We start from the raw sequence: 25533 nt of genomic DNA, 5'->3' as shown, positions 1-25533 counted from the left end.
CAGGTGATTTAATAAGAGGAGGAGAGCAAGACAGGCCTCCACCAACCATTTGGTATCTCCTGCTTGGGAATGTATTCTAGCATTTACAGGCCTTCCTTATTTATTAATAGACATCCTCCTATTGAGTCAATGCAAGCAACCCCACCATGGTCCTTAAGCCCATACAAGGAAGGCCCTTACAAGGAAGACCCAGACAGTACATGGATTCCCTAGGGGCGCTTTACCACAGAAGATCCCACCCTGGACCATAACACTCCATCCTCCAACGGGGCTGAGTGCTTACCTTAACAACATAGGCTTCGAAGTCAGACTAACACTATATGTAGACAACAGCCCTGCCCACTTGCTACGGGGGACCAGAAATCCGACAAGGGCACCATGAGTAGTCAGTGTAGAACTCAAGATCCTCACTGTTTTAGGACATTCATAGTTTGGCGGGTGGGGGGTCCTCCAGCATATGTAGTCATTCACAGGTAGCCAGCACAGAGGAACTCTCCTCTCTTCTCCAGGCAGCATATCGTTACCATGCCGCCAAAGGGTGTCAGATATTTTCAAGCTTTCTACAAGATTCCCCATGAGAAGCGGACAACAGCAGGGTCCCCAAGCCACCCTTTGTGGTCTCTGTTAGGGTTGTGGTCCAATTCCGAACGCCTCAGGATCGCCAGTTACCTAGTTACCAGTCCAAGGTCTCCCCATGTTTCAAAGAGACCTGAGCTGTGCTTTTGAGTCCTCTCCTTCCACATGCAGGGAGAAAAAAGGAGGCAGGGGAATAGGGATGTAGGTCCACTTGCAGCGGCCCCCAGATCTCCTTACCCTGGGAAGGCCTAACCGTGTGATCTGTCAATCGCCAGGGAGGCCTCGCACCTCCACCTGGGTATCTATATGCCTACCCAGAGTGCAGCAGCTCCCTGGAAGGCATGTCACACCACCAGCCTAGTAACGGCAAAGACTCAGGGAGGCCCGCTCAGCACAGTGACTCTAAGTATGGACCACCCTCTTCAGGCTTCTGTGTCATCCCGGGGACAACTTTGCTCCATCTGCTGAAACAGCCACATCTCAACCAGTGTACTCGGTTTGAGGTTCACTGTTGTTTGAGTGGGCTTACTGTGAATCCATCCGAGCAGCCTGTTTTTTGTCTGGGCCATGCGTCTCAGTCCTAGTCGATAGCATAAGCATCTTCTTAGCCTCCACACTGTTTGCTGACATTGTATTTGGAATCTCGAAGGGATCTTATTTAGAGTCTGAGGTGCGCTTCTGGTGAAAGTATTGAATAGGATAGCAGAGGAAGTCCAGAAACATTATCAAAGCATGTCTGCCATCTTGACCCCTCAAGCCACACATTTTAAAGTGCTTTTGGAATGTATTTGGTATTTTAAAAACGTATTGATAAGAGGAAAAAAAAATAATCGGCTTTAGGTGATTTTGCTACTTTTTATACCGGCCAGGACGACAATAAAATACCAGTCATGCCAGCATAATAGCGGCCTGGTGGTAACCTACTCCTTACTTTCGAACTATAAAAAAAAATACACTTCCAAATACCAGATTTTAAGGCTGGTTAATTATACATTAAGAAAATATTTTTTCCACATAAATAAAAACCCTTTTCTGAAATGGAGTGTAATTCCCACAATGAGTTCTTACCTATAAATATAATTGAGGGCTGAAGTTCTCTGGCGACTGCAAACAGTGCTCGCACCAGTTTCTCCCCTTCTCCAACCTAAGGTGAAATATGGCAAGTATTAGTTAAAATAGTCTAAATAGAACTTGTCGGTGCTCAATACCAAATGCATTCACTAACAATTTAAGTATAAGACCAGGGAACTCAACATTCAAGTCAAATATCAACTAAATCATTTGCCACATACAATCTTCCTTGCTGCAATTCATCTATCCATCACTACAATTAACTCCAAGGAGTGACCAACAGAGACAGACAAGTTGATCTTTAAAGAAAGTCCAATCTCCCTTCCCCCTCCCATGTATGAAAATAGCGCCAATGGGAAAAATATCCATCATACACAGGTGACTTCAAAATCTAGTGAAGAGAGTATGAGTCACAGTCTGGTAAGTACCTCTATGGAATCATCTTTAAAAAGGAAACTACTTTGACATAGAGCAAACACAGAAAACATTTTCATCATCAATAAAAATAAGTAATTTGAAAGAATTTAAAGTTAATTAGAAATTGTATGCAGAGCACTAAGCTGGTCTGATTTGGGGCTGGAAAGTACAGTTTGTAGACAAGTCGATTGGATCTGCTCGTGTTGGAACATTGAAAATTATTTTGCAAACCACTTTCACCCTGGAAAGTCGCCATACCGCTGCAACGTGCAAGAATTTAAGTTAGTGAACCCAAGTTTGAAATTAGGATATGGTTCATTTATTCCATTGCCAGATTGGTGATTGCCAAACTGGCAAATCCAGAAAGACCTGTTAAATAAACTCCTGGAAGAGAAAACACCATCCATAATATTTAACCATGCTCCAAGTAAAAAGCAAGTTACTTACCTGTACAATGTGGTTCTCCAGTATTGATATCTTTTATGGATTTACATGCTTGATTCTTCCCCATCGTCCATGGTGGGAGTCCCACGGTAACAGTAAAATAGCAGTACTTAGTGGTTAACTTAATTCCCCTTGAAATGTAATAGTATTCAGTAACCAGTTAACATCATTTTAGAACATCCAAACTTTAGCCAATCAGAGTATAGAACCAGAGTATCCAGCCCCTGCAGGGCCACCATACCTCAGATTTCGAGCACAAGTCCAATTAGAATAATAATAGAGGTATTGGTGTACCTGAAGGATAAAAGATATGAATACTGGAGAACCACAGTGTACAGGTAAGTAACTTGTTTTGTCTCTAGTATTGTATCTTTTTTAGATTCACATGCTTGAATCAGAATAGTAAGCAGTTTTTAAGTATCAAAGAGGCAGGAAGAAGGTGAACCATCCCACCATGCGACTCAAAACTGAGAATAACATTCAAAAGCAGACAATGTAAATGCAGACAAAGAGACAACCACCAAACAGTGCTATACGAAAAAGAATAGACTTTAACAAAAAAAGGCACACCTTATGCGAATAGTCGTCGCAGGGCCGCTTGTCCAATCGCTATATCAACCTTGCGCCATGAATACAGGCAATAATGCTCGTGAAGGTATGGACTTTTGCCCACGTCGCTGTCCTGCAGATGTCGGGTAAAGGCACACCGGCAAACAGGGCTGAGGACGCTGCCACCTGCCGGGTGGAATGAGCTGTGACTTTAGCCGCAAGCAGGTGTCCTGCTTTCTCATGGCAGAAAATTATATGTTATGTTAGTTCATTCTTGTATAGCGCGTAATCACCGGCAGGTCTCTTAGCGCTTTTAGAGAGAGGGCCAGAGAACATTAGAGCGGTTACATAACATCACAGGGAGTTATAGTCGAGGAGACTCAGCGTGCAGTAGATGCTCGTGTCAAAGCCTGACCCTTTCTATTTATTATACAACAAGGAACAACGGTCACTGTGGACTATATGCATAATATTTGATAATTATAGAGCTCAATGGCATATACTCATAGGAAAGGATTGTCAGAGGGAGAATCAAAATCATATACACAAAGAATTTCAAGGGTTTTTACTTTTTATGCACTTTGTGTAGTAAAGTATACCAAAAAGTGTGCTCTGTGCCCCAAGTGAACTAGATCCTAATCTTTAAAACAAAAAGTTGACAGTTTGTGACATACTGTAGGTTTCAGTTTGTACATAATGACCACAAGTACTTATAGACAGAGTATTGATAGCCTTCTAACACAATGCTAGGGACTGTAAGGTAATTCGTTTAAAATAAATCAACAGCGTTTCGACCCCAAAAGCAAATGGGGGCCTCATCAGGACCTAACAATGCCGAATACCTCAAGCATGAACAATTGACTGTCAGTGTGAAAAAGTGCACACCAGTAAAAATGTGGCTCAAGACAAAGTGTAAGAGAAGAATGTACGGCGAAGCTCTCGTCGACAGAGATGGCCTTACAGCTGCCGCTAATGATGAAACCGCCACTTCCGTCTTCGATGGCCCTATGGCTGTTGTCGTCTTGACCTTTGACGTTGTATAAGTCGCTGACAAGACCGTTGACGGCATGCCTGATCTGCCAGAGACGGAGGTCGTAGACAGAGGGTGTCTCGTCGACGATGCCATTGACGAGCGGATTTTTCCTGAAGAAACCTCTTTGAATGGAGTATGTGGCGCCGGTGGAGGCTCAGAGCAAGCTATTTGCTGTGTTTAAGAGGGGCCAGGCTTCTCTTTTTTAGCCCTCTTTTCTTACTCTGATATCTGGATTTTTTAGAATCTCTTTAGGAAAAAGAAGAACTTTCTTCCTTTCTTTTCTTGGAGGTGGTATGTGGCTTCTCCTCAATATCAGAGTCTGATTCCTTAGCAAACTTCCTCTTTTGTAGCCAGAGAAGCAGCCTTCCCTCACAGTCCTTGAGGGTTTTTGAAGAGAAAGTATGACAGTACTTACAGTCTCTGGGCTTATGGTCCTCAGAGTAAAGCTTTGACTTCCCACAAGACTTGCAGGGCCTAAACAACCCTTTTTTAGACCCAGACATTTTGAAGAAAAGCAAAAAAAGTACACTCACTCCCAAACTGTACCTCAGCTGAAGAGATGGGAGTCAAACTTACCTGGTGCTCTGTCCCTGCTTTGCTTCCGCTGCTGCCACCACCACCACCACCAAAAGAGTCATCTGGGCATTCTGGAAGGTCCCGGTCCCGGCCGAGAGCGAGGGCGCCGGTCGGGGACCACAAACCCCAGCAGCCCCAGTGGCGCACACGCCGCCCACGCTCATTCGTAGCGCCAGGAAGCGCTTAAAAAGTGCGCAGGGCTCCCGCAACGCAGGAGTCAAACTTACCTGGTGCTCTGTCCCTGCTTTGCTTCCGCTACTGCTGCCACCGCCACAAGAGTCATCTAAGCATTCTGGAAGGTCCCGGTCCCAGTCGCGAGCGAGGACGCCGGTCGGGTACCACAAGCCCCAGCAGCCCCAGCGGCGCAATGAGGGCAATGAGGACAATGAAGTCTTCACGGAAGATCAAACCATGACCCCCGCAAAGGACATTGTTCCAAATAAAGATGTCTCCCCAGATCCAACAACAGGGGCTAAAAGAAAAAGAACTTTGGCCAAACCAATCAGTTTCAAGAGAAAACCACCATCACACTCAAAACCACAATGCACAGCCTTAAGTTCATGGATACAAGGCACGGCTTCCCCGGCGATCACAGCAAATACGGAGCCTACTAATGTCACAATTTACACTATTGTTGATCTGACCCCACCAGAAGGTCCTACTCACTCAATTTCAGAGGTCTTCAAACTGTGGGGCGCGCCCCCCTGGGGGGGCGCCGATGGGTTCCCAGGGGGGCGCAGATGCCCCTGCAAGTACATGTAAATGAAGATGGCCTGGAAGTGCAGCGATGTTTATTTGCTGCATTTCCAGGCTGTCTTCATTTACTTGGAGCCGAGAAGTGTGAATGGCGATCAGAGTGGTGTGGGGGCGGGGGTCAGTGAGGGTGCTGGCAGGGTTAAGAGGTTGCTAAAAAAAAAAAGCCCGATCTAGCCTCCAAGCGGTAGCAGTGTAGGCTATTTTTGTATTGACACGCTCTGAAAAAGGTAGAATGTTAGCTCTGTGTGCTTTATTTTTTTCTATTGTAGTGTAATGTAGTAGTTAAAAGGGGTCAGAGAGATTCCAAGGTGTCACAGAGGTGAAGTCTGTTTAGTGGGTGCTATCCAAACAAGCTATTTAGCACCTAATAATCTTCATAGGTGCCCCTTAATGTGGTGCAGCTGTTTAGAGCAGATTCATGCCCTGCATGTCGTGAGAGGAGCACTCACCAGGGAGTCAAAGGCCTCATCTGCATGTTCTGTCTCACTCCAGAGGGCCATCACTGGAGGGCACGAGCAGGCCCACAGTCAGTGGTTGCATGTGAATAACACATTTTGAACTTCTGGAAAACAGTGTTTTTTCTTTCAGCAAATGTGTCTACGGTTATTTGGTGAGAGTCTGGAACATCGTTATTCCATAAGAAGAATATTCCAGCCACTGCGTTTTGTTTGGGACCTCATTGCCCTAATTTGTGAGTATTATTTTGGGCTCTTCAAAATGAAATAAATATTCTTTTTTGATTATTGGCAAAAATAATTAAATGTGTGCCAGAGGTTTTCCATTCGTGACAGAAATCATTTGACCCATGGAATAATTGGAGTGTGATTAAACTAACCTAGAAAATTACTGACTTGAGTAAACTGAGCTGCATCCACCATACAAATTTGCTGGTAGAAAACGAATATTACATATTTACCGTCTTTCTTCTTTCTTCATACGCCAAAGCTTCCATCTTATTTATTTATTTATTTAATTGTAAAGTTTTATATAGCGCTTGCTGATTGTATCACCAGTGTCTGTGCCATGTCAAATGTTTTCTTATTTTTTGTTTATGACCGAAACAGAGTAACATTATATTGAATATTCTGTAAAATTAAATACCACCTTCTGTAGGTGCTCTTCTACAACTGTAATCAACACTAGGCTTTTTTCAGTGCTCCACATCTGGATGCAAACTAAGCAAGTATGAATTTTCCTTGGTTTTACCACACTCACCTGTGTATTTCATTGGAAGTGGCAGAGCTGGTGCACATTGGGTGCACACCGGGGTAACTGCTGCTTGTTTCCTGCCACGAGTAAGCTAGCAAGGGGGGGGGGGGGGGGGGGGGGAGTGGTGGATTGGGGGGGGGAAGAATCGGTGTTAATAGAAATACGCGACATGCAAATCGCTCCCTCCGGAAAGCAATGCTGGGTCTGGTGGCTTGGCGGACTAGTGCGTTCTCTGCGAGGGCATGTGTTTGCCCTCATACCCCTCCACCTCCCTTTTACTCATGCCAAGGCTCCTACTGCTATGAGCTCAAAAAAAAAAAAAAAAAAAAAAAACCTCAATCCTTCCATCTTCTATCCCTCCACTATCCTTTTCAATCCAAATAACAGAGTAACATGTCTACCACTTAAATTAATTTCATATTTCACTATACTAATTCACCAATAATCCTTTATGGCTTGCAGGGTAACGCGCTACTGTCGAAAAAGCACTACAACACCTCATGAGGTGTAGCAAGCGCTATATAAATACAAACCTTTTTCCCTCTTCTACCCCTTCGCTATCCTTCTCAATCCAAATCACTGACTAACAGCCCACCACTCAAATTACTTTCATATTTCATTATACTAATTCACCACTAATGCTGTATGGGTTCCAGAGTAGCGTGCTACTCGATGAAAAAAACACTTCAACACCCCACCAGGGGTAGCAAACGCTATGTAAATGCAATTACAATACAATACAAAGGGTTTTGTGTTTTCACAGTCATTTAAGTGAGCATAAAATAATGTAATAACAGCTTAATAATTATGTGGAAAAAGCTGCTGCTGCAGAAACCCATAGTTCATGTTGCCCTGACTTTAAGGGACTTAATCAATTAATGGCTGGTAAGAAGGCTGGTTTCTTCATTAACTTTCTGCACTACCACCACACCTTTCACTTTCAGGCAGAGTCTCCTCAAAGTCAGCATCAACCATTCAGGGGCAGTTTTTTTGTGAAAGCGGAGTCCATGGGTGGCAGGTAGAAGGCCAGCAGGGTTGCATTCAGATGCAGAGCCCTAATCCTCTCAACACGTGGGGCCTCACAGTAATGGTCTATGAGACAGAGGAAAGGATTAATGTACTAGATATTGTCAAAGAGAATGCCCAGAATAGGGCACACTGTATGGGGGCTCATTTTTATGTTTCCAAATGGGCAGAGACAGCTTCTTCAGAGAGATACTCCAAAGAAGGGGACAATATAAGTGGTCTCTTTTTTTTTTTTTAAAGGGCCATTCATTAGTGAAGCTGGAACTGCTGCCAGGTGAGTAAGTGGCCATTGCTGGTTATCATTAACCCCTCCCATGCTCATGACGGAGCCGCTCCGCCATGAGCATCGGCTGAGCTGTGCTCATGACGGAGCGGTTCCGTCATGGCCCTGCCGCCGCGCCTGCGCGGCGCTGATTTCGCGCCTGCGCGGCGTGTTCTATTGAGCGGGCGGGGCCATGACCGAACCGCTCCGTCACGAGCACAGCTCAACCGTGGCTCGTGACGGAGCGGCTCCGTCACGAGCGCCGCTCGGCCCCCCTAGCGCTGCGGCGGAATTGCCGCCGCAGCGAAGGGGTTAAGGAAGCAATTGATGCCGGACTGGGGTCCAGAAGTTTCAGGGGCCCACTGCATCACAATTAAGACTTTGTGACTTTAAAAAAAGGGCATGGTAGCTTATTTTCCTTTCTATCATTAGGATCGAGGTGATGGTCCGTCATGGTGGGGAAGAGGTAAAAGATTCAGAGGCTATTGCCTGCTACTCAGAACTGCATTTATGATTAGTGCAGCAGGTGTGGTTGCATTGGGGGTCCAAGAGAGTGAGGGGCTTATAACACCCCAATTATGGGGATAAGTATGTTTGGGATAATACATGTTTTTGTTTGATGCATTTGCTTTTTATAAACTCTAGTTAGTGCGGTTTATAAGCTATAGAAAAAGTACTCCTGAAAGTATGTCATAAGCCCCGACCCCTGCACGCAGCCATGTCCCTCCTGTTACCCCAATTCTTGCCATAAATTGTGGGGGAGGCCCGACCTCAAAACATTTTACTTAGGGGGGCTCTGAGCAAAAAAGTTTGAAGACCTCTGCTCTATTTATACGCAAACTGAGCATACAATAGCCCCGACAACTCGCATCAGACCTGGTGACATTTTAACTGATACCATAGTAGACATGGTATACGAACGCATGAAAAACTTGGTGGATAAAACCTTTAAAACCTTTAACGCTCTTTTGAAACGTTTAGATCGTTTGGAGGCGTTGATAAATAAATCAAATACACATACAAGTATACCCAAAGTCACAACCAAATCAGGGGGGGTTCAGAATCCAAAACCTTCTGGTGTAGCGAACTTAAACACGCAACAACAAATTTCAAATTCTATATCCTCCCCTTTTAAAAATGGTAGTGGAATGAGCTGTAAAGCAAAAGAAAGTGTACCCCCTGAATCCATCCAAAGTGAGAACACCTCACTATGCACAGTGCACATTAACAACAGCAACAGCTTGTATTGCAATACTCCTGTCACCAACAATCTCACAATGTTGGCCCCCTTGCGGCCCAACACCTTGAGTGCCACCTCCATTACAGACAACCATGATATAGGGCCGCTCCTAGAGCCCAGGAGTGATGTTCTTAACCTACCACCTGCAGCATGTCCCTATGTTCTAGTCTTAGCAGGAGTTCCCCCTTTAAGAAAATACCAAACCGAGACTTGGGACCAACTGCAGAACAAAAGCGCCGACTGGCTGGCTGAACACAAAGGTCTTACGGTGGCAAATGCTAGTGAGATATTAATGGTGCTCAGAGTGGGCTGGGTAGGACCCTCACAAAAGAACATCAAAGGGGACTGCGTTGTAATTAATTTTAGACAACCGTTATTGGTAAAATCATTACTGTCAGCACAGGAATTTAATAACTCCCCAACCCTCATTTGGTCGCTGCCCCTAGGTTTCTTCTATAAACCAACCCTGGGCCCAAACACTTTTGTTATCCCTCCACACACCATGCATAACAGGTTCTCTGCTTTGTCTGGTTTAGACAGTCAGGATTGACTGTCTCTCTCTCCAACACCAGCTGCATCTGCTATCACTGGACACTTGTTAGATCCTCCGGTCGTTGCTACCTCTGAAATAGACGATTCAAACCTGCAGGTGCTTAGCTTGAATGTTGCAGACCTAGCTTCTAAACTATGCTCCACAGACTGGGTTAATACAGTCAAAAAATATGACATCCTAATGTTCCAGGAAACATGGTGCACAAAGGAACTATTCTTAGAAGGGTTTGTATGTCTTAACGGTATTGTACCATGCCCTAAAGTAGGCCGCCCATCAGGTGGACTCTCAACCTGGATTAACATCTCAGCAGGTGGGAGCATAAAGTCTCTTGTGACAAATAATGATAACTTCCAAGCTTCGATTTATACACGAGGGGCATCAATTTGTTTTATTAACTTCTATAACAATGATTTTATAACATTACCTAACATGAATGTTATTAATTTGTTTGAATTTATTGTTAATTTACAAAACCAGAATGTGTTTGATAAACTGATAGGAATCTGTCTGGGCGGTGATTTTAATGCTAGACTTTCCAAGGAAAATGGCCAACCACTATTTCTTTAGCTTTTGAACCTTTAAGTAAATGAGGGATGGAACTATTAGATCACTTGTCCACCTGTAATTTTCTAAATCTGATGGAAATAGCGGCTGTACAGAAAAACAAAAATCGTTTAATACCCACTTACAGGGGCCGCGGGCAGCACCTCCACCATTGATAAGGTTTTTATATCTGCCACATTGGAGGTTTTTTAGTAAAGGCAGAGGTCCTGTGCACTACACAGGGCGATCGTAACCCAATTTTAGCAACAATCAGATTTTTCCGAGCCTGGGGCAAGGAATTTAGTGGCCTCGACTGACAAACAGAGTAATTTGGAAAGGCATTGATAACAAAGTTTTATTTGCTAATATGATAAAACTACACTCACAGTTTATTGAAACTTGCTTGTCAATTAGCGATTCTAACCCAAAGATTATTGAGGGATTTAGTAGCCTATGCGCTGGCATTAAACAAATGAGCTCTAGACCAGCGTTGGACACCAGTAAGAAACCTAGATTGTTCAATGGCACCTGCTCGCGAGCAAACTGAGAACTGCGTGTAGCACTGGTGGCTACACCCAGGGACGCAACTCTTGTTAAGTTATTACGAGTCTGTTACAAAGAAGCAGCCAGGCAACGAAAAGACGAGCTTCTAAAAGAACGCTGGGACAACCTTGCCTGTGCCGCTACACTCAACGATGGAGACAGCTTCTGGGCAGCAGTTAAAGCCATGAGATCTATGGGCCTTACCCTTACTCCCTTAAGTTGCAACATAACCAGTGAATCATGGGAAGCCCATTTTTCTAGGATCTATACAGCCCGCCCTAGACTGAGGACATGTTAAACAGTCCTTCAGCCACTACGGTTTTTATATTGGTGTCAGAAGTTGAGGATGCCATACACCAAAGCGTAGGCAACAAAGCCCCAGGGCCAGATGGGCTTTCTATCAACCTTATTAAACATGAACCGGACTTCTGGGCACCCCTTTTACTTAATGTTTTTAACAATCTAACAAGCACTTTTATCCCAAGTACCTGGTCTACTAGCATTATTGTGCCCATTTTTAAAAAGGGAGACCGATCCAACCCTAGATGCTACAGACCGATCTCCCTGATCGATAACACTCTAAAGATTCTCGGGAGGATCGTGTTTAACAAAATAAGCACTTGGGGTGAAAGGGAACAAATCTTAAATCGGTGCCAGCTGGGTTTCAGAAGTAAATTGGTAACAGTAGAATAGTGCTGTAATTTACACCTGATTGTTGGCAAGTACACGATAGCAAAGAAGTCACCTATTTATTTGGCCTTCGTGGATCTCACTTCAGCCTTTGATTTTGTCAATAGGTCACGCTTGTGGTCAGTACTTTTAAATTATGGGTTGGACAAGGCCTTAGTTTATTTTTTGGCATACTTGCACAGGGAGCTGAAGGCACAGGTAAGGATCAGTATTGAAGGGGAGGTCTCAGGGGACATCATATTTGGTAGAGGGTTCAGACAGGGATGTGTCCTGGCCCCTCTCCTATTCATTCTTTATATAAACATATTACATAATGTTCTGTCAGAACTCACTAATGAGGTACCCAGAATTAACGGTAATGTACTCCCTGTCCTTTTATATGTGGATGATGCGGTCCTAATGGGCTGCACTCCGAATACACTACTCACTTTAGTTGGGGGCTTTGTAGCCTTCATGGCAGACCTAGACCTCTGCACTAATTTTTAAAAAATCTTTCATAATGATCTGTGGCCCAAAAAAATACTGTATCAACTCAATAACCTCAGACTCTGAACCCTTATTACGCACTCGCACTTTCCCATATTTGGGTTTAGTCTTCTCTGATACTGGATCCTGGGCATCTCACGCTGCCCATAGTATAAGTAAGTTCCTAAAAGCGACTAACTCGATCCTGAACCTTCCCAAACCAAAACAAGCAGAGGTAGTCTTACCCATAATCAAGATTTATAAATCGCAATGCATTCCCACCGCCACATATGGCACTGAAGTCTGGTGTTTTATAAATTGTGGTGGGATCCAAAGAGAGGAAAACAGATTCTGTAGGAAACTTTTAGGGGCTCAAATCTCTTCCCCAAACTTTGTGTGTCATAAGGAATTAAACTTGCACTATATAAAAGATTTTATTAGGTCACGTCCAACTATATTTTGGCAAACAATTTGGCAAAACCCTGCAGCGACTCTGACAAGGGAGATTTTTGTAGACTGCCTTAACTGCGATAAGGGAGGGTGCATACCCTGGCTGTCCGCTGTCAAAAAAAGCTTAACCAGTGTGAACCTTGAGCATATTTTCTCAAACCCATCGGGCCTTGAGGGCATGAACAAAAGAGTCATCATGGCTGCATTGTATGAGTCTTATAACAACGCAAGACACGTCACAGAGCGCTCCAAATCATCAGTCGTTAGGTACATGTCTCTATTGGAGTCAAATAGCCTCCAAACGCATATGCCATCCAAATATCTCTTGAGGAATACTGGGCGTTGGGGGAGAAGCCTGCTTTTCTATCTCAGGGATGGCACCATAAAATACTCACTCTGCTTCCCCTTGGGATTTAATATCAATCTTGACCAAATGCCCTGCCCATGTGGCAGTCGCAGCAATCAAAGGCTGGTACACTTTTTACTCTTTTGCAATTTTTATGGAAAATATACAAAACAATATTTGATCCCGCATTTTAAGGCATTTGCTAACATTGACTATAGAGCAGCATACCTGGAGATCCTCAGACTTGAGAGCGATGATCTGATTTTTCGTGTCAGCTCTTTCATGTCAAGTCAAGTCAAGTCAAAATGACTTATATAGCGCGCTACATACCCAGAGGGTCTCAAGGCGCTTGAAGGTGGGTGGGGAATTACTTGTCGAATATCCATGTTTTAAGTTGCTTTCTGAATGCTAGGTGGTTCTGAGTGAGGCAAAGGTGAGTGGGAAGTGAGTTCCAGGTTTTAGCTGCCAGGTAGGAGAAGGATCTTCCTCCCATGGTGGTTTTGTTGATGCGAGGTACAGTAGCAAGGGCTTGGTTGGAGGATCGTAGCTGGCGGGAGGGGGTGTAGAAGGAAAGTCGTGTGTTGAGGCATTCGGGTCCAAGTTCGTAAAGTGCTTTGTGTGCGTGGGTTAGGAGGCGGAAAGTAATCCTCTTATTAACTGGGAGCCAGTGGAGGTTTTTCAGGTGACCAGAGATGTGGTCTTTACGCGGGATGTCTAGTATGAGTCTGGCTGAGGCGTTCTGGATGCGTTGGAGTTTTTTCTGGAGTTTTGCGGTGGTACCGGCGTATAGGGTGTTTCCGTAGTCCAGGCGGCTCTACTGTACGCACCTATCTTCACCCCATAGCTGGAATACTAATTAAAAGTGCAACTTGCGGTCCGGGACATCTTATAAGTTCAAAATTCAATCACACTTACATTATGCTGCTACAATTGTTTACAACTGATTGCACTTTACTACAATATGTAGCTATATGTTCGTCCAACCTATTAATGTGCTAACATTTCAACGTTGCTATCTGCCCGTTCGTTTGTAAATTTTAATTATGATATTGCTGTCTGTACATTATGTCCCCCCCTTTTTAACATTTGTACACAATTGTAGTCTTTTCATCCCAAAGCACTTTTTAACTACTGCTTTTTATATGGCGTTTTTAAATAAGAAACTGTATTGTTGCTGAACGGTGCTTTTATGGGTATTTGTATCTGAATAAAGATTATTGAATTGAATTAAAGAGATGGACGTTGAAAATGAACTGCAAGCTTGAAGCTCAAAAGGGTAAAGTAGAAACACTGTGACTGAGCAGAGCTCAAGGAGACGCCCTAACACACGACGTGCGGTAAGAAATCTGAGGTATGATGGCCCTGCAGGGAATGGATACTATGGGCCAATACTCTGATTAGCTGAAGTGTGGATGTCCTAAAATGATGTTAACTGGTTACTGAATACTACTGAATTTCAAGGGGAATTAAGTTTAAAGCTTAGTACGCTATTTTTTCCTGTTACCGTGGGACTCCCACCATGAGGACGGGGAAGATTCAAGCATGTGAATCTATAAAAGATACAATACTGGAGAAGTGGGCACACAATTATTAACATCTCTAAACACAGACATTTGTTTTATGATAAGAACAAAACTAAGGGAAAAGGTCATAACTGATTGAATAGGAAGCAACTACAGACAGTAAAGACGCCTGAGATGGAGATACAAGTACAGTCATACTTTAAATACCGTTAAATTAGGAGCAAAACCATGACATTTTAACTGAGTTTTTCTTTTGATAATAAGGAAAACCAAGGGCAGTAACGAAAAGGGTCTATTGTGTTTAAAAAAAAATATTTTACATGGAGTATTCAATTTATTGTCACAAAACAAATCCAACACACTAAATATAGTGATCAAACAAAAAGAAATTACAGAAAAACCACATTATTCGATTGTCTCAACTCAACATAAGACTCATGAACTGTAATCTGCACCAGCTTCCCAAATAGACTGCAGAAATTGCAGAAGTCGCAGACCTACTTTGGACGAATGTGCCCAAACCAATGCAGACAAACAAATGAGCCTGGCTCTGAAAAACACTTCATATGTTCCTAATGCACACAATGATCACATTTAAACACACTGTATTATACACAGGCATTACTGGGGTAAAGGACACCGCCATCTGCTACCTTCATAAACTTGCACCTACCTACAACCAGCCTGCCTTTTCCTATCTAATCCAACAACATGACGACAAATCAGTTATAAGGTGCTGGGGGGTCCCAGACTTTGGAAAACCAGAACCCATGAGTCAAGGTCAACAATCTAATTTAAGGAATTCGGAAATTTCTAATTTTTCAAAATAGCATACAAATGAACCCTGACAATGCAAAAGGAATAAGTGAGGAATGCCAGACCGGGAAAAACAGTACTAACCACATTTTACACTTGAGTTGCATATCCAGTCAAGAAAGCATCTGTGACAATTATCTGTTTTGGAAGTTCTTGGAAAAAGAGGATTCCCTTCAGTAAGCTACTATTCTTGCACCACCACATCAGGGACTATTTGGCTTGTGTGGTGAGAGAATTTGTCTTCCTATTGTCTTTCCATTGGGAACATTGGTCCTCGAAGCACTGTTGTAAAGGTCTCATTGCACTTCAGCATTTGGAACTAGATAAATGCAAGACGCAATGGAAACGATTTGTTGAGCCATTGAATGCAACATCTGAGACAGCTGGTGACACATCTGAAAAATGGTAGGCACTCTCTTCTCCAAAGGAGAATTAAGAGTGACTCCTAGATAATAGAGATGTTGGTGATGTGAAGCAAACGACCTCAAGGTTGATATGTAAGCCCGGTTCTGTCGAGAGTTTGGTCCTCATGTGGAAATTTAACTGTGCTTGATGATAAGAAGGTGGCTTTACCAACCAATTGTCAAGATTGGGTAAATGTAAATCTTCTTTCTTCGGAGTTGAGCTGCAACCGATGCCATGCATTTGGAGAACGTTCTGGGTACAGACTAGAGTCCGAATTAAAGGACAGTGTATTGACAATGGGCTCCCCACTGTAAATCCTAAGACGTTTGTGTTACTTCCCTATGTATGTGTGAAAATATGAGTTTTGGACATCTACAGAACTAATACAGTCTCCTTTCATTAACTGTGGATATATCTGATGCAGGGCTAGCTCTCTGTCTTTTTTGTTTCTTGATCAATTTGTTTGCCTGTATGAAGTCGAGGATAGGTCTGAACTCCATTTGTGTGCTTTTCTGGGGTACTAAAAATATCTTGAATAGATACATTTTCCTTTCTGGGATAAAGGAACTGGTTAAATGGCTCGTTTGTGGAGTAGAGATTTTACCTCCTTTTTAAATGCAGCAAGTGATGCTTTGGTGCTGACTTCAGAGCTATTAAAAGTGGAGGATATTTTAACTGAATGGTATAGCTGTTCTGGAGAGCGGCAGGATCCCTTTGTCCGCGGTTATTAATCTCCACTCTGTTAGGTGATGTGAAACATTTCTTCCCACAGGTGTAGGAAACAGAACTTGGGGAGTGTGAATCTGACAGTTTTGATATTGTTTGTAACTTGAAAGAAGATTGGTGCTGTGTTTGCTGTGGACTTCTTCTTCAATTATTCCTATGATAGAACTGCTATTGTTGATGCTGCTGTTGACGACCTTGGTAATGAGGATACAAAGACATGACCATTGAGGGGATAATACCCTCTGTCTTGACTGAAATCTATAGCACATGCAATGGTACTGGGAACAATAACTTATTTTTTCCATCTAAAATCACTGCTTTTAGGGTTTTTGCCTCTTTCTTCATTCTCTCCATTTCTTCGTCAGTGTGGGGACCAAAAAGAACTGGTCCAGTGAAAGGAAGATTAATGATCTTCAACTGAGTGTCCGGTTTCAGGGAAGGTAGTCTAAGCTGGTGGGAGCACGTCCTGTGCCAGCTCCCCCTCTCGTCACTTGCCGCAGCTCCCTGCCTGCTGCCTCTTCTTGTAGGCCTTCTGTTCATTCCTTGGGTGCCTACCTGTTAAGCTTCTGTGTGCCCCACTAGTCCCCTCACTAATCAACCTTACAATTACATTTTTTATTTCTTCAGCCTAATCGTTTTGTTTAGTTTCTGTGCCCCCGTCCCCACTGCTAGTCAGCCTTCAATTCCTGAGAACTAGTGTGCCCCCTGCACCAGCAGTTCTTCCTGAAGTTTTTTATCCTGGCACCCCTGGACCTACGCACCCAAGGACCTACTTAATTGAGGCCACTGTGCGGCCGCGCGGTCGGTGTGCCAAAGGCCAGTAGGTCTGCGCCTGGACCGCTCCCAGCCCCAGAACCCCTGGCCTTCCCTCCTCCCACCATTACACAGCGGACAAACATCAGTCCTTCAACCCCAAGATAGGAACCAACTGCTGCATCTCTTCGTCCGGAACTACAGAAGGTCCCTTCAACCGCCAAAACAGACGTTTCACCTGCAATACCTACTCTCCAGCTATGCTTATTATGCAGACTCCCGACCTAACCAGCAGACACCCTACTCCCGGGTAAGCAGACACCCGACCCGAAGCTCCAGTGCACGTTCAACATCCGATCCCTTGGTAAGCACACCTTTGAAGTCTGGGACATCATAACCACTCTCGCCCCGACGTGATGTTCAAACACCGAAACCTGGCCGGGCCCTTTTTGGGGCCTGACATCGCCACCACGACGCACCCGGCTAAAAGTTTCTACATCACGACTGTGCCAACAGTCCTGGCAGAGGCATCGCCATCGTCCACAAAGACACCCTCCAATGTACCACCATGGATGAGGACATCACGCCGATCATGAAAAACCTCAACTTCCAGATCAGACTCGACACAAGAAACACCATCAGAGGAATCCTCACCTACAGACCCCCGGGCCACCATTCAAGCTTCTGCAACGCCATTTCCAACTACTTCGCCCTCCTGGCAACTGACTCTGAACACTTCATCTTCCGGGGAGACCTGAACTTCCACCTTGAGGACCTCAACAACAGCAACTCTACCACCCTCCTGGAAAACATGAACAACCTCACTCTCTCAGAGATGGTCTCCACCCCAAGCACATCACAGGTCACACACTGGACCCTATTTTCTTCTCTAGTAACAGAATCAAGTTCTCTCACACAACCAAACTGATATAGACAAAAACACAGCATTGTCCACTTCACCCTTACAGGCTCCCCAGGACCGCTGACCTACCACCCACCCGACCCAGCCAGAAATGGAATGGAGTCACAGAACCCCTCTGGGCCTCCGCCCTCAAAGTAACAATGCTCAACGTCTCAGACAACCTTGAATGGAAAAGTCCAGAATTTCTCGAAGTGGATCTCTGCCACAGCAGACACCATCACCCCCTTGAAAGACTCTCCCGCAGACCATCCCACGAAACACGCCAGCTCTTTCACCGCTGAACTTCAGACCCTCAAACGAGACTGCAAGAAACTAGAGAGATGCTGACACACCAGCACGAACCCCTCCGACCTCAGCACCTTCAGATAAGCCCTCTACAACTACCACCACCAGCTCAGGGAAGCAAAGAAGGTCGCTCTCACCAACCGCATCAAGCCCAGTGGCAATCACACCAAAGAGATCTTTATCAGAATCAGAAACTTCTCCTGCCCTGAAGCCAACGAAATGCTATCCATCCCTCCCGGCTCTCTGCAACCCCCTAGCGGACTACTTCCATCAAAAGATCAAAAACATCTACAGGAACTTCGACCCCCAAGCCCACCGACCTAAACCCTCTCCATGCCACACCGACGCTGCCAATACCCACTGACTGTACAACTGGAAACAGCTCTCGATGCAAGACACCACTACATCATGATCTCAGTCCACTCTGGGTCTTCCTCGGACCCCTGCCCCTCACCACATCTGCAACCTAGGGAAAGAAGAAATCAGCATTTACCTCACAGAGATCCTCAACTTATCCATATCGACAGCCACCGTCCCCGCCACATGGAAGCATGCAGAGGTCAAGCCCCTTCTGAAGCAGCCCTCCGCCGACCACAGAGAATTCAAAAATGACTGCCCCATCGCATTACTCCTCTTCCCAGCCCAGATCTTGGAAAAAGCCCTCAACCGCCAACTCACAGAATAGCTCTCACAGAACAACCTTCTTGATGCCTCCCAATCAATATTCCAGGACAACCACATCACCGAGACCGCCCTAATCGCAGCTACAGATGACACCAGACGCCTCCAGGGGGAATCCTCCTCGACCTCTCCGCGGCCTTCAACACCGTCTCCCTTCACACCTTATCACCATACTCTGCCACCTAGGCATCCAACATAACGTTCTCAACTGGATAGCCTCCTTCCTCTCTATCCGAACTCTGAGGATCCATCTACCTCTTTTCTCCTCCAAACACATAAGCATAATTTGCAGCATCCCCCAGGGCTCCTCCCTCAGTTGCACCCTCTTCAATATGTACATGATGCCTCTTGCAGACACTGCCTGCACCCACAGACTCAACATCATCTCTTACGCTGACGACACACAGCTCCTCCTCTCCCTTACAGATGACATGGCACCACCAAAACCAAGTTCTAGAACACCATGTCCGAAGTTGCCAACTGGATGAGGACCAACTGAGATAAAACTCAACTCAGATAAGAAGGAGGTACTCACCTTCAGTAGCAACCTCTCCCCATGGAACAACTCCTGTTAGCCCACCGCTCTCTACCCTGCATAGGCAACCTCCAACCAGGCATGCAACCTTGGAATCGTCCTGGACTGCTAACTAACCATGAAGAACCAAGCAAAGCCGTCTCCTCCTTCTACTGCTTTCACATGCTCTGCAAATTCTTCAGCTGGATCCCCATCCCTATCAGGAAAACAGTGACCCAGGCCCTCATCACCAGCTGCCTCGACTACGGCAACGCACTCTACGCTGGTACCACTAAGCACCTACTCAACCACCTCCATTCAATCCAGAACACTGCAGCAATCCTCAATCTCCCTAGAAGAACTAGCACTTCACCTCACCCCACCTCAGAACTCTCCACTAGCTCCCTGTACAGAAAAGATGCCTCTTCAAGCTCCTCTACCATGCCTGCATGGCCCTCCACAACATCAGACATGCCTACCTCAAACACCGCCTGACAGTCCATCGTCCCACCAGGGAGCTCCGTTCATCCTCCCTCATTCTGGCCCATATGGTAGATCATATTTAGCTAACAGAGAAGATGTAGTAGAGTTCTTTAAAGTCACAGCTGCAGAGTAACATAGTTTTCTTCCTACTGCATGAAGTCTCTTACTTTCCTTTTCAGAAGGGCCCCAATTGCCTGTTGTCTCAGATAAATAAGATCTAGTTCTGAGGCTTTGCATTTTTTTTTTTGAGAAATAGAGGGATTGCAGCTTTACCAAATCTCTTCTGTAAGTTCTGCAAATCCTGGTAACGGCGGTAAAGTAGGTCATAGTGAAGCTCTTGGTTGCCAAGTCTCCATTATCACCGAAACTGCAGTCTACGGTGCTTGTAGTTGTATGTTTAGTGGCACCTCAGACTAGTACGGCTTGAAAAGTAAGAATGTCATCTACAGGAGATGATTTAAAAGGTGACGCAGTTGGAGAGGTAGGAGAATATGTAGAATAAGGGTTTATGAAGTAAGACCTAGTTGGTGAAGAGGAGTGAGAAGGGGATCTTTTCCTTATTCTATGAGTCAAATGTCTAGGAACAGTTGGCTGCAGAGGACCTTCAGTTTCTGCTGAAACCATTGTCTTGAACCTGGCTCCAGTGGTTGTGTAGAAGGGTTTACTGGAGAAATAGGCCTGGGAGGCAAGTTTAGAAGAGGAAGAAGTTCTTGAACAGAATCCTGTTACGGTAATATTTAAGCTGGTCTGGGCTGATTTTCTTCTTTTGGTGGCTGATGGCAATCAGAAACTGAAAAATAGAGATTTCGGAATGCCTCATCGTCGATCTTCTTGATATTCCCTTGACGGTGCTCTCAATATCAATGAAGGCAATCTTCTCGATTCGGACAGATGATGTGCTGGTGCTGGTGCCGGCAGCAAGAAAGCCCCATGGTTCACCGATGAACTCAAGAGCTCCAAGAAGAACTGCCGAGCACTCGAGAAAGCCTGGCGCAGAGACCCAACACCGAACAACATGAATGCCCTCAAGCTCGCCACCCGAAAACACCACCAACTGATCCACGCCACCAAGAAAACTGCATTCAAGGAACGACTGGACAGCAAGGCACACAACAGCAAGGAACTCTTCAACATCGTTAAAGAGCTCTCCAACCCCAACGCTGGAAACAACGACATCACCCCTTCGCAAGACCTCTGCAACTCCCTCGCCTCCTACTTCCACAACAAGATCGCGGACATACACAACAGCTTCAGCACTCAACCGACGCACGCCACGACTGAACCACCGTCCCCCACCACCACCCTCCGCGCCTGGACCCCGATCAGCACCGAAGACACCATCCGCACGATGAACTCCATCCACTCCGGATCTCCGACCGACCCCTGCCCTCACCACGTCTTCAACAAGGCTGACGCTGTCATCGCACCCCACCTGAGGGACATCATCAACACCTCCTTCGACACCGCTACCTTCCCGGAGAGCTGGAAGCACACCGAACTCAGCGCTCTACTAAAGAAGCCTTCAGCCGACCCCACCGACCTCAAGAACTACCGCCCCATCTCGCTGCTCCCGTTTCCTGCAAAAGTCATCGAGAAGACCGTCAACAAGCAGCTGGCCGCCTTCCTCGAGACGAACGGATCCCTCGACCTCTCGCAGTCTGGCTTCCGGGCCAACCACAGCACCGAGACCGCCCTGATCGCAGCCACCGATGACATCCGAGCCCTGCTCGACAACGGAGAAACAGCGGCCCTCATCCTCCTAGACCTCTCCGCGGCCTTCGACACTGTCTGCCACCGTACCCTAGTGCAGCGCCTCAGCAACGTTGGACTCCAGGAGAAGGCACTGGAATGGATCACCTCGTTCCTCGCCGGAAGGACACAGAGAGTCCGCCTCCCCCCGTTCAAGTCAGAAGCCACCGAAGTCATCTGCGGCGTTCCTCAAGGCTCCTCGCTCAGCCCAACCCTCTTCAACAGCTACATGAGCCCCCTCGCAGCCATCGCACGCCAATACAACCTCAACATCATCTCCTACGCCGACGATACCCAGCTGATCCTCTCCCTCACCAACGACCCCGCCACCGCCAGAGCCAACCTACACGAAGGGATGACAGACGTAGCCAAGTGGACGACGAACAGCCGCCTGAAACTGAACTCGGACAAGACGGAAGTCCTCATCCTGGGATCTTCACCCTCCGCCTGGGACGACTCCTGGTGGCCCCCCGCCCTGGGCAGCGCACCCAAACCAACAGACCACGCACGCAACCTGGGCTTCATCCTGGACTCCTCCCTCTCCATGACCAGACAAGTCAACGCCGTCTCCTCGTCGTGCTTCAACATCCTGCGCATGCTACGTAAGTCCTTCCGGTGGATCCCCACCGAGACCAGGAAGACGGTCACCCAGGCCCTCGTCACCAGCCGTCTGGACTACGGCAACTCCCTCTACGCCGGAACCACCGCCAAACTCCAGAAGAGACTCCAGCGGATTCAGAACGCCTCAGCACGACTCATCCTGGACATCCCCCGTCGCAGCCACATCTCCGGACACCTGAGAGATCTGCACTGGCTCCCGGTCAACAAGAGAATCACTTCCGTCTCCTCACCCATGCACACAAAGCCCTACACAACCAAGGCCCAGGATACCTCAACAGCCGCCTCAACTTCTACGCTCCCAGACGCCAGCTTCGATCAACCGGCCACGCCCTCGCCGCCGTCCCCCGCATCCGAAGAGCCACCACAGGAGGAAGGTCCTTCTCCTACCTGGCCGCCAAGACTTGGAACTCCCTCCCGACCCACCTCCGCCTGACCCAGGACCACCTTGCCTTCAGGAGGCAGCTCAAGACCTGGCTGTTCGAGCAGTAGCGGACCCCCCTCCCCTAGCGCCTTGAGACCCTCCGGGTGAGTAGTGCGCTATATAAATGCTTTGATTGATTGATTGATTGATTGAGTACTGTACCATCGGAAATTGGTGCCGTTGACGTTTGTGATATTGCAGCTGGTACAGATGTTGATGACAGATTCAATGGTACCTGTCATAGACTTAGCCGGTGCTGTCGTCTTACTCAAAAGGCTAGCAAGTTGGTGAGGACGCCTGCCTTGACATCGACCCATGGTCGAGGGTGGTGAGAACTCCCAGAGTGACAGTGGTGATCTGTTGTATGCTTCCTCTCTCTAGATCTTCCACTACTGTTATGCTTCCTCTCCATACATCTTCCTCTAAGGTTGTGTTTAGTGCAAGAGGTTTTGGATTCAGAAGGAGACCCTTCTCTATCCCTTTTTCTCTGTTTCTTCCTATCCTCTTCCTGGCTCAGGTTCTTAGGTTTTTCTCGTAGACAAATGCCCTCGCTGCCTTTTAGGGTTCTTTTTGGCATTTTTTGTGACTACATTGGCACTCTTTTACTGATTGAGAGGCAGGAAGACTGCAAACACACACAGATTGTGGGTCGGATAAAGTCTTTTTTCGCCCACATGCTGGGCATTTCACGAAAAAGTGAAAGCATTTTGAGAAAATAAACTCCACTTTTGAACAGCTTCACAGATGTTGAATGAAGCAAAAAGTCTGACATTTTTGTGACACAAATTTGAGGAAATAAGGGGTATAGAAATCCAAAGAGTATTTTGAGATTCTTTCAGCAGTAGCCGGAAAAAAGAGCTGAGACCGTGAGTCAAACTACCAGTACAGGGTATGCTGGAAAGGGAAGCTTCTGGCTCAAAGTAACAGGGGATTGCTTCCTTGCAGTTCTTGAACTCTTGACCGGACAGGCTTCTTTAATTTTTCCTCTCTCTGTATGTGCTTAATAGTGTTTTAGAAATAAACCAAAAATGCCTCTTGTAGGATGCTGAAATTTATGTAGAAGACTTTTTATGGTTCAGACAAACTCAGTAAAAACCAGTCCAGTCATGTTTTTAATGGAAATAACGCCAGCTTTATGGACATTAAGATGGCTACCTCTATCTAAAGATTAACTTTACTTAATTGCAGAAAATGTGTTCCGGGATCCCCGCAAATGCACTGGTATATTCTATGTTTATGACCATCAATGAGGATCCTACGATGTCAAAACAGAACTAACTTCCAGATAGATCCTAACTTAAAGAAACCATGTTTTCCCATGACATGCACTCTGATGTTCAGCCAAATGTTCTGGAGGGATTAGAAGGCAAAATTAACTTTATACAAAACACCAACATGAATAATCCAAAATTAACGCTAGATCAGAGGAAGATAAGACTATGGCAGTAACACAGTTTTTTTTATTTAGCCTTTCATATGCTATGCATTCTGGGCACACCAGCAAGATTTGCTTCTTCATATTACAACATAGTGAATTGGTGATGGGAAAGCACCAGTGTGTTGTTAAACTAATTAACAAAATACACTATACACAATCTAATATACAAACACAATTAATAACATCTTTTGATTTGACATAACATCACAGATCAAAGAAATAGGTTTGTGAATTAGCGCTAAATAAAGCGAAGGTAGAGTTTTGATATGAAAAACGCCAATATTTATGTAGTACTAGAGAGCAATAGAGATCTAATGTGAGGGTTGGGCGATGCTTCTAGACTGTGTAAAAAAGTGGTCGGTGGTTTAAACACCTTTGAATCGCACAATGTAGCAGAAGTATTGCAACATTCATGTGCATCAGAGTGGATTACACAAAGAACTGGACACACAAGCTGATGTTACTCTGATTCAGAGCTTTCCAAACTGTGTGTCCCGACACAGAACTGTGTCACCTGCAAAGGGTGGGTGTGTTGCGGGATGACACCGGTATTAATGGGCACTTAGCACATAACTGCTGCTAATTAAGAAGCATTCCTTTGAAAGAGTGTCAGCAAACACCACTGCAGCAGCGCTGACTCCCTCACACTCTGCTCTACGGGGGCCGGGAGATTCACAACAAAGCAGTAAATGGTCTTTTAAAGACCTAAGAAGTACAGGGGTGCTGCTGTGTGTGTGTCCAGGAAGCTGTCTCTGCCCAGGCTGAAACACACGCGGGGTGAGGGAGACAGACGGAGGGAGATAGAGGGAAGAAGACAGAGGGAGGGAGACAGAGGGAGGGAGACAGAGGGAGGGAGAGGGGGAGAGAGAGAGGGAAACAGAGGGAGAGAGAGAGGGAGACAGACAGAGGGAGAGAGAGAGAGAGAGAGAGAGAGAGAGAGAGAGGGAGACAGACAGAGGGAGAGAGAGAGAGAGAGAGGGAGACAGACAGAGGGAGAGAGAGAGAGAGAGAGAGAGAGAGAGAGAGAGAGAGAGAGAGAGAGAGAGAGAGGGAGACAGACAGAGGGAGAGAGAGAGAGAGAGAGAGGGAGACAGACAGAGGGAGAGAGAGGGAGAGTAAGACAGACAGAGGGAGACAGAGGGAGGGAGACAGAGGGAGGGAGACAGAGGGAGAGACAGACAGCGACAGAGAAAGAGGGAGGAGACAGACAGAGAGAGGGAGACAGACAGGGAGAGAGAGAGAGAGAGAGAGAGGGGGAGACAGACAGAGGGAGACAGAGGGAGAGAGAGAGAGAGAGAGGGAGACAGAGGGGGGAGAGAGAGGGAGACGGACAGAGGGAGACAGAGGGAGAGAGAGGGAGACAGACAGAGGGAGACAGAGGGAGAGAGAGGGAGACAGACAGAGGGAGACAGAGGGAGAGAGAGAGAGAGAGAGAGAGAGAGAGAGA

At 46.0% G+C, this 25533-nt stretch overlaps 1 protein-coding gene across 4 annotated transcripts in view; it reads right to left on the bottom strand.

Annotated features, from left to right (window-relative positions):
* Positions 1 to 25533, bottom strand: part of SPAST (spastin) — a 660914-nt gene that overhangs the window by 250136 nt on the left and 385245 nt on the right. For all 4 annotated transcript variants that reach the window (XM_086927121.1, XM_086927120.1, XM_086927118.1 and 1 more), the window contains one exon: positions 1645 to 1720. In XM_086927121.1, the coding sequence (XP_086783247.1) occupies positions 1645 to 1720 (76 nt within the window). The remainder of the gene's footprint in view (positions 1 to 1644; positions 1721 to 25533) is intronic.

The sequence above is a fragment of the Lissotriton vulgaris genome, chromosome 6, assembly GCF_964263255.1.
Source record: "Lissotriton vulgaris chromosome 6, aLisVul1.2, whole genome shotgun sequence".
In the NCBI taxonomy this organism is placed as follows: domain Eukaryota; kingdom Metazoa; phylum Chordata; class Amphibia; order Caudata; family Salamandridae; genus Lissotriton; species Lissotriton vulgaris.
The sequence above is the reverse complement of the archived record's forward strand: the minus strand, read 5'-3'. Positions and strand labels throughout refer to the sequence as shown.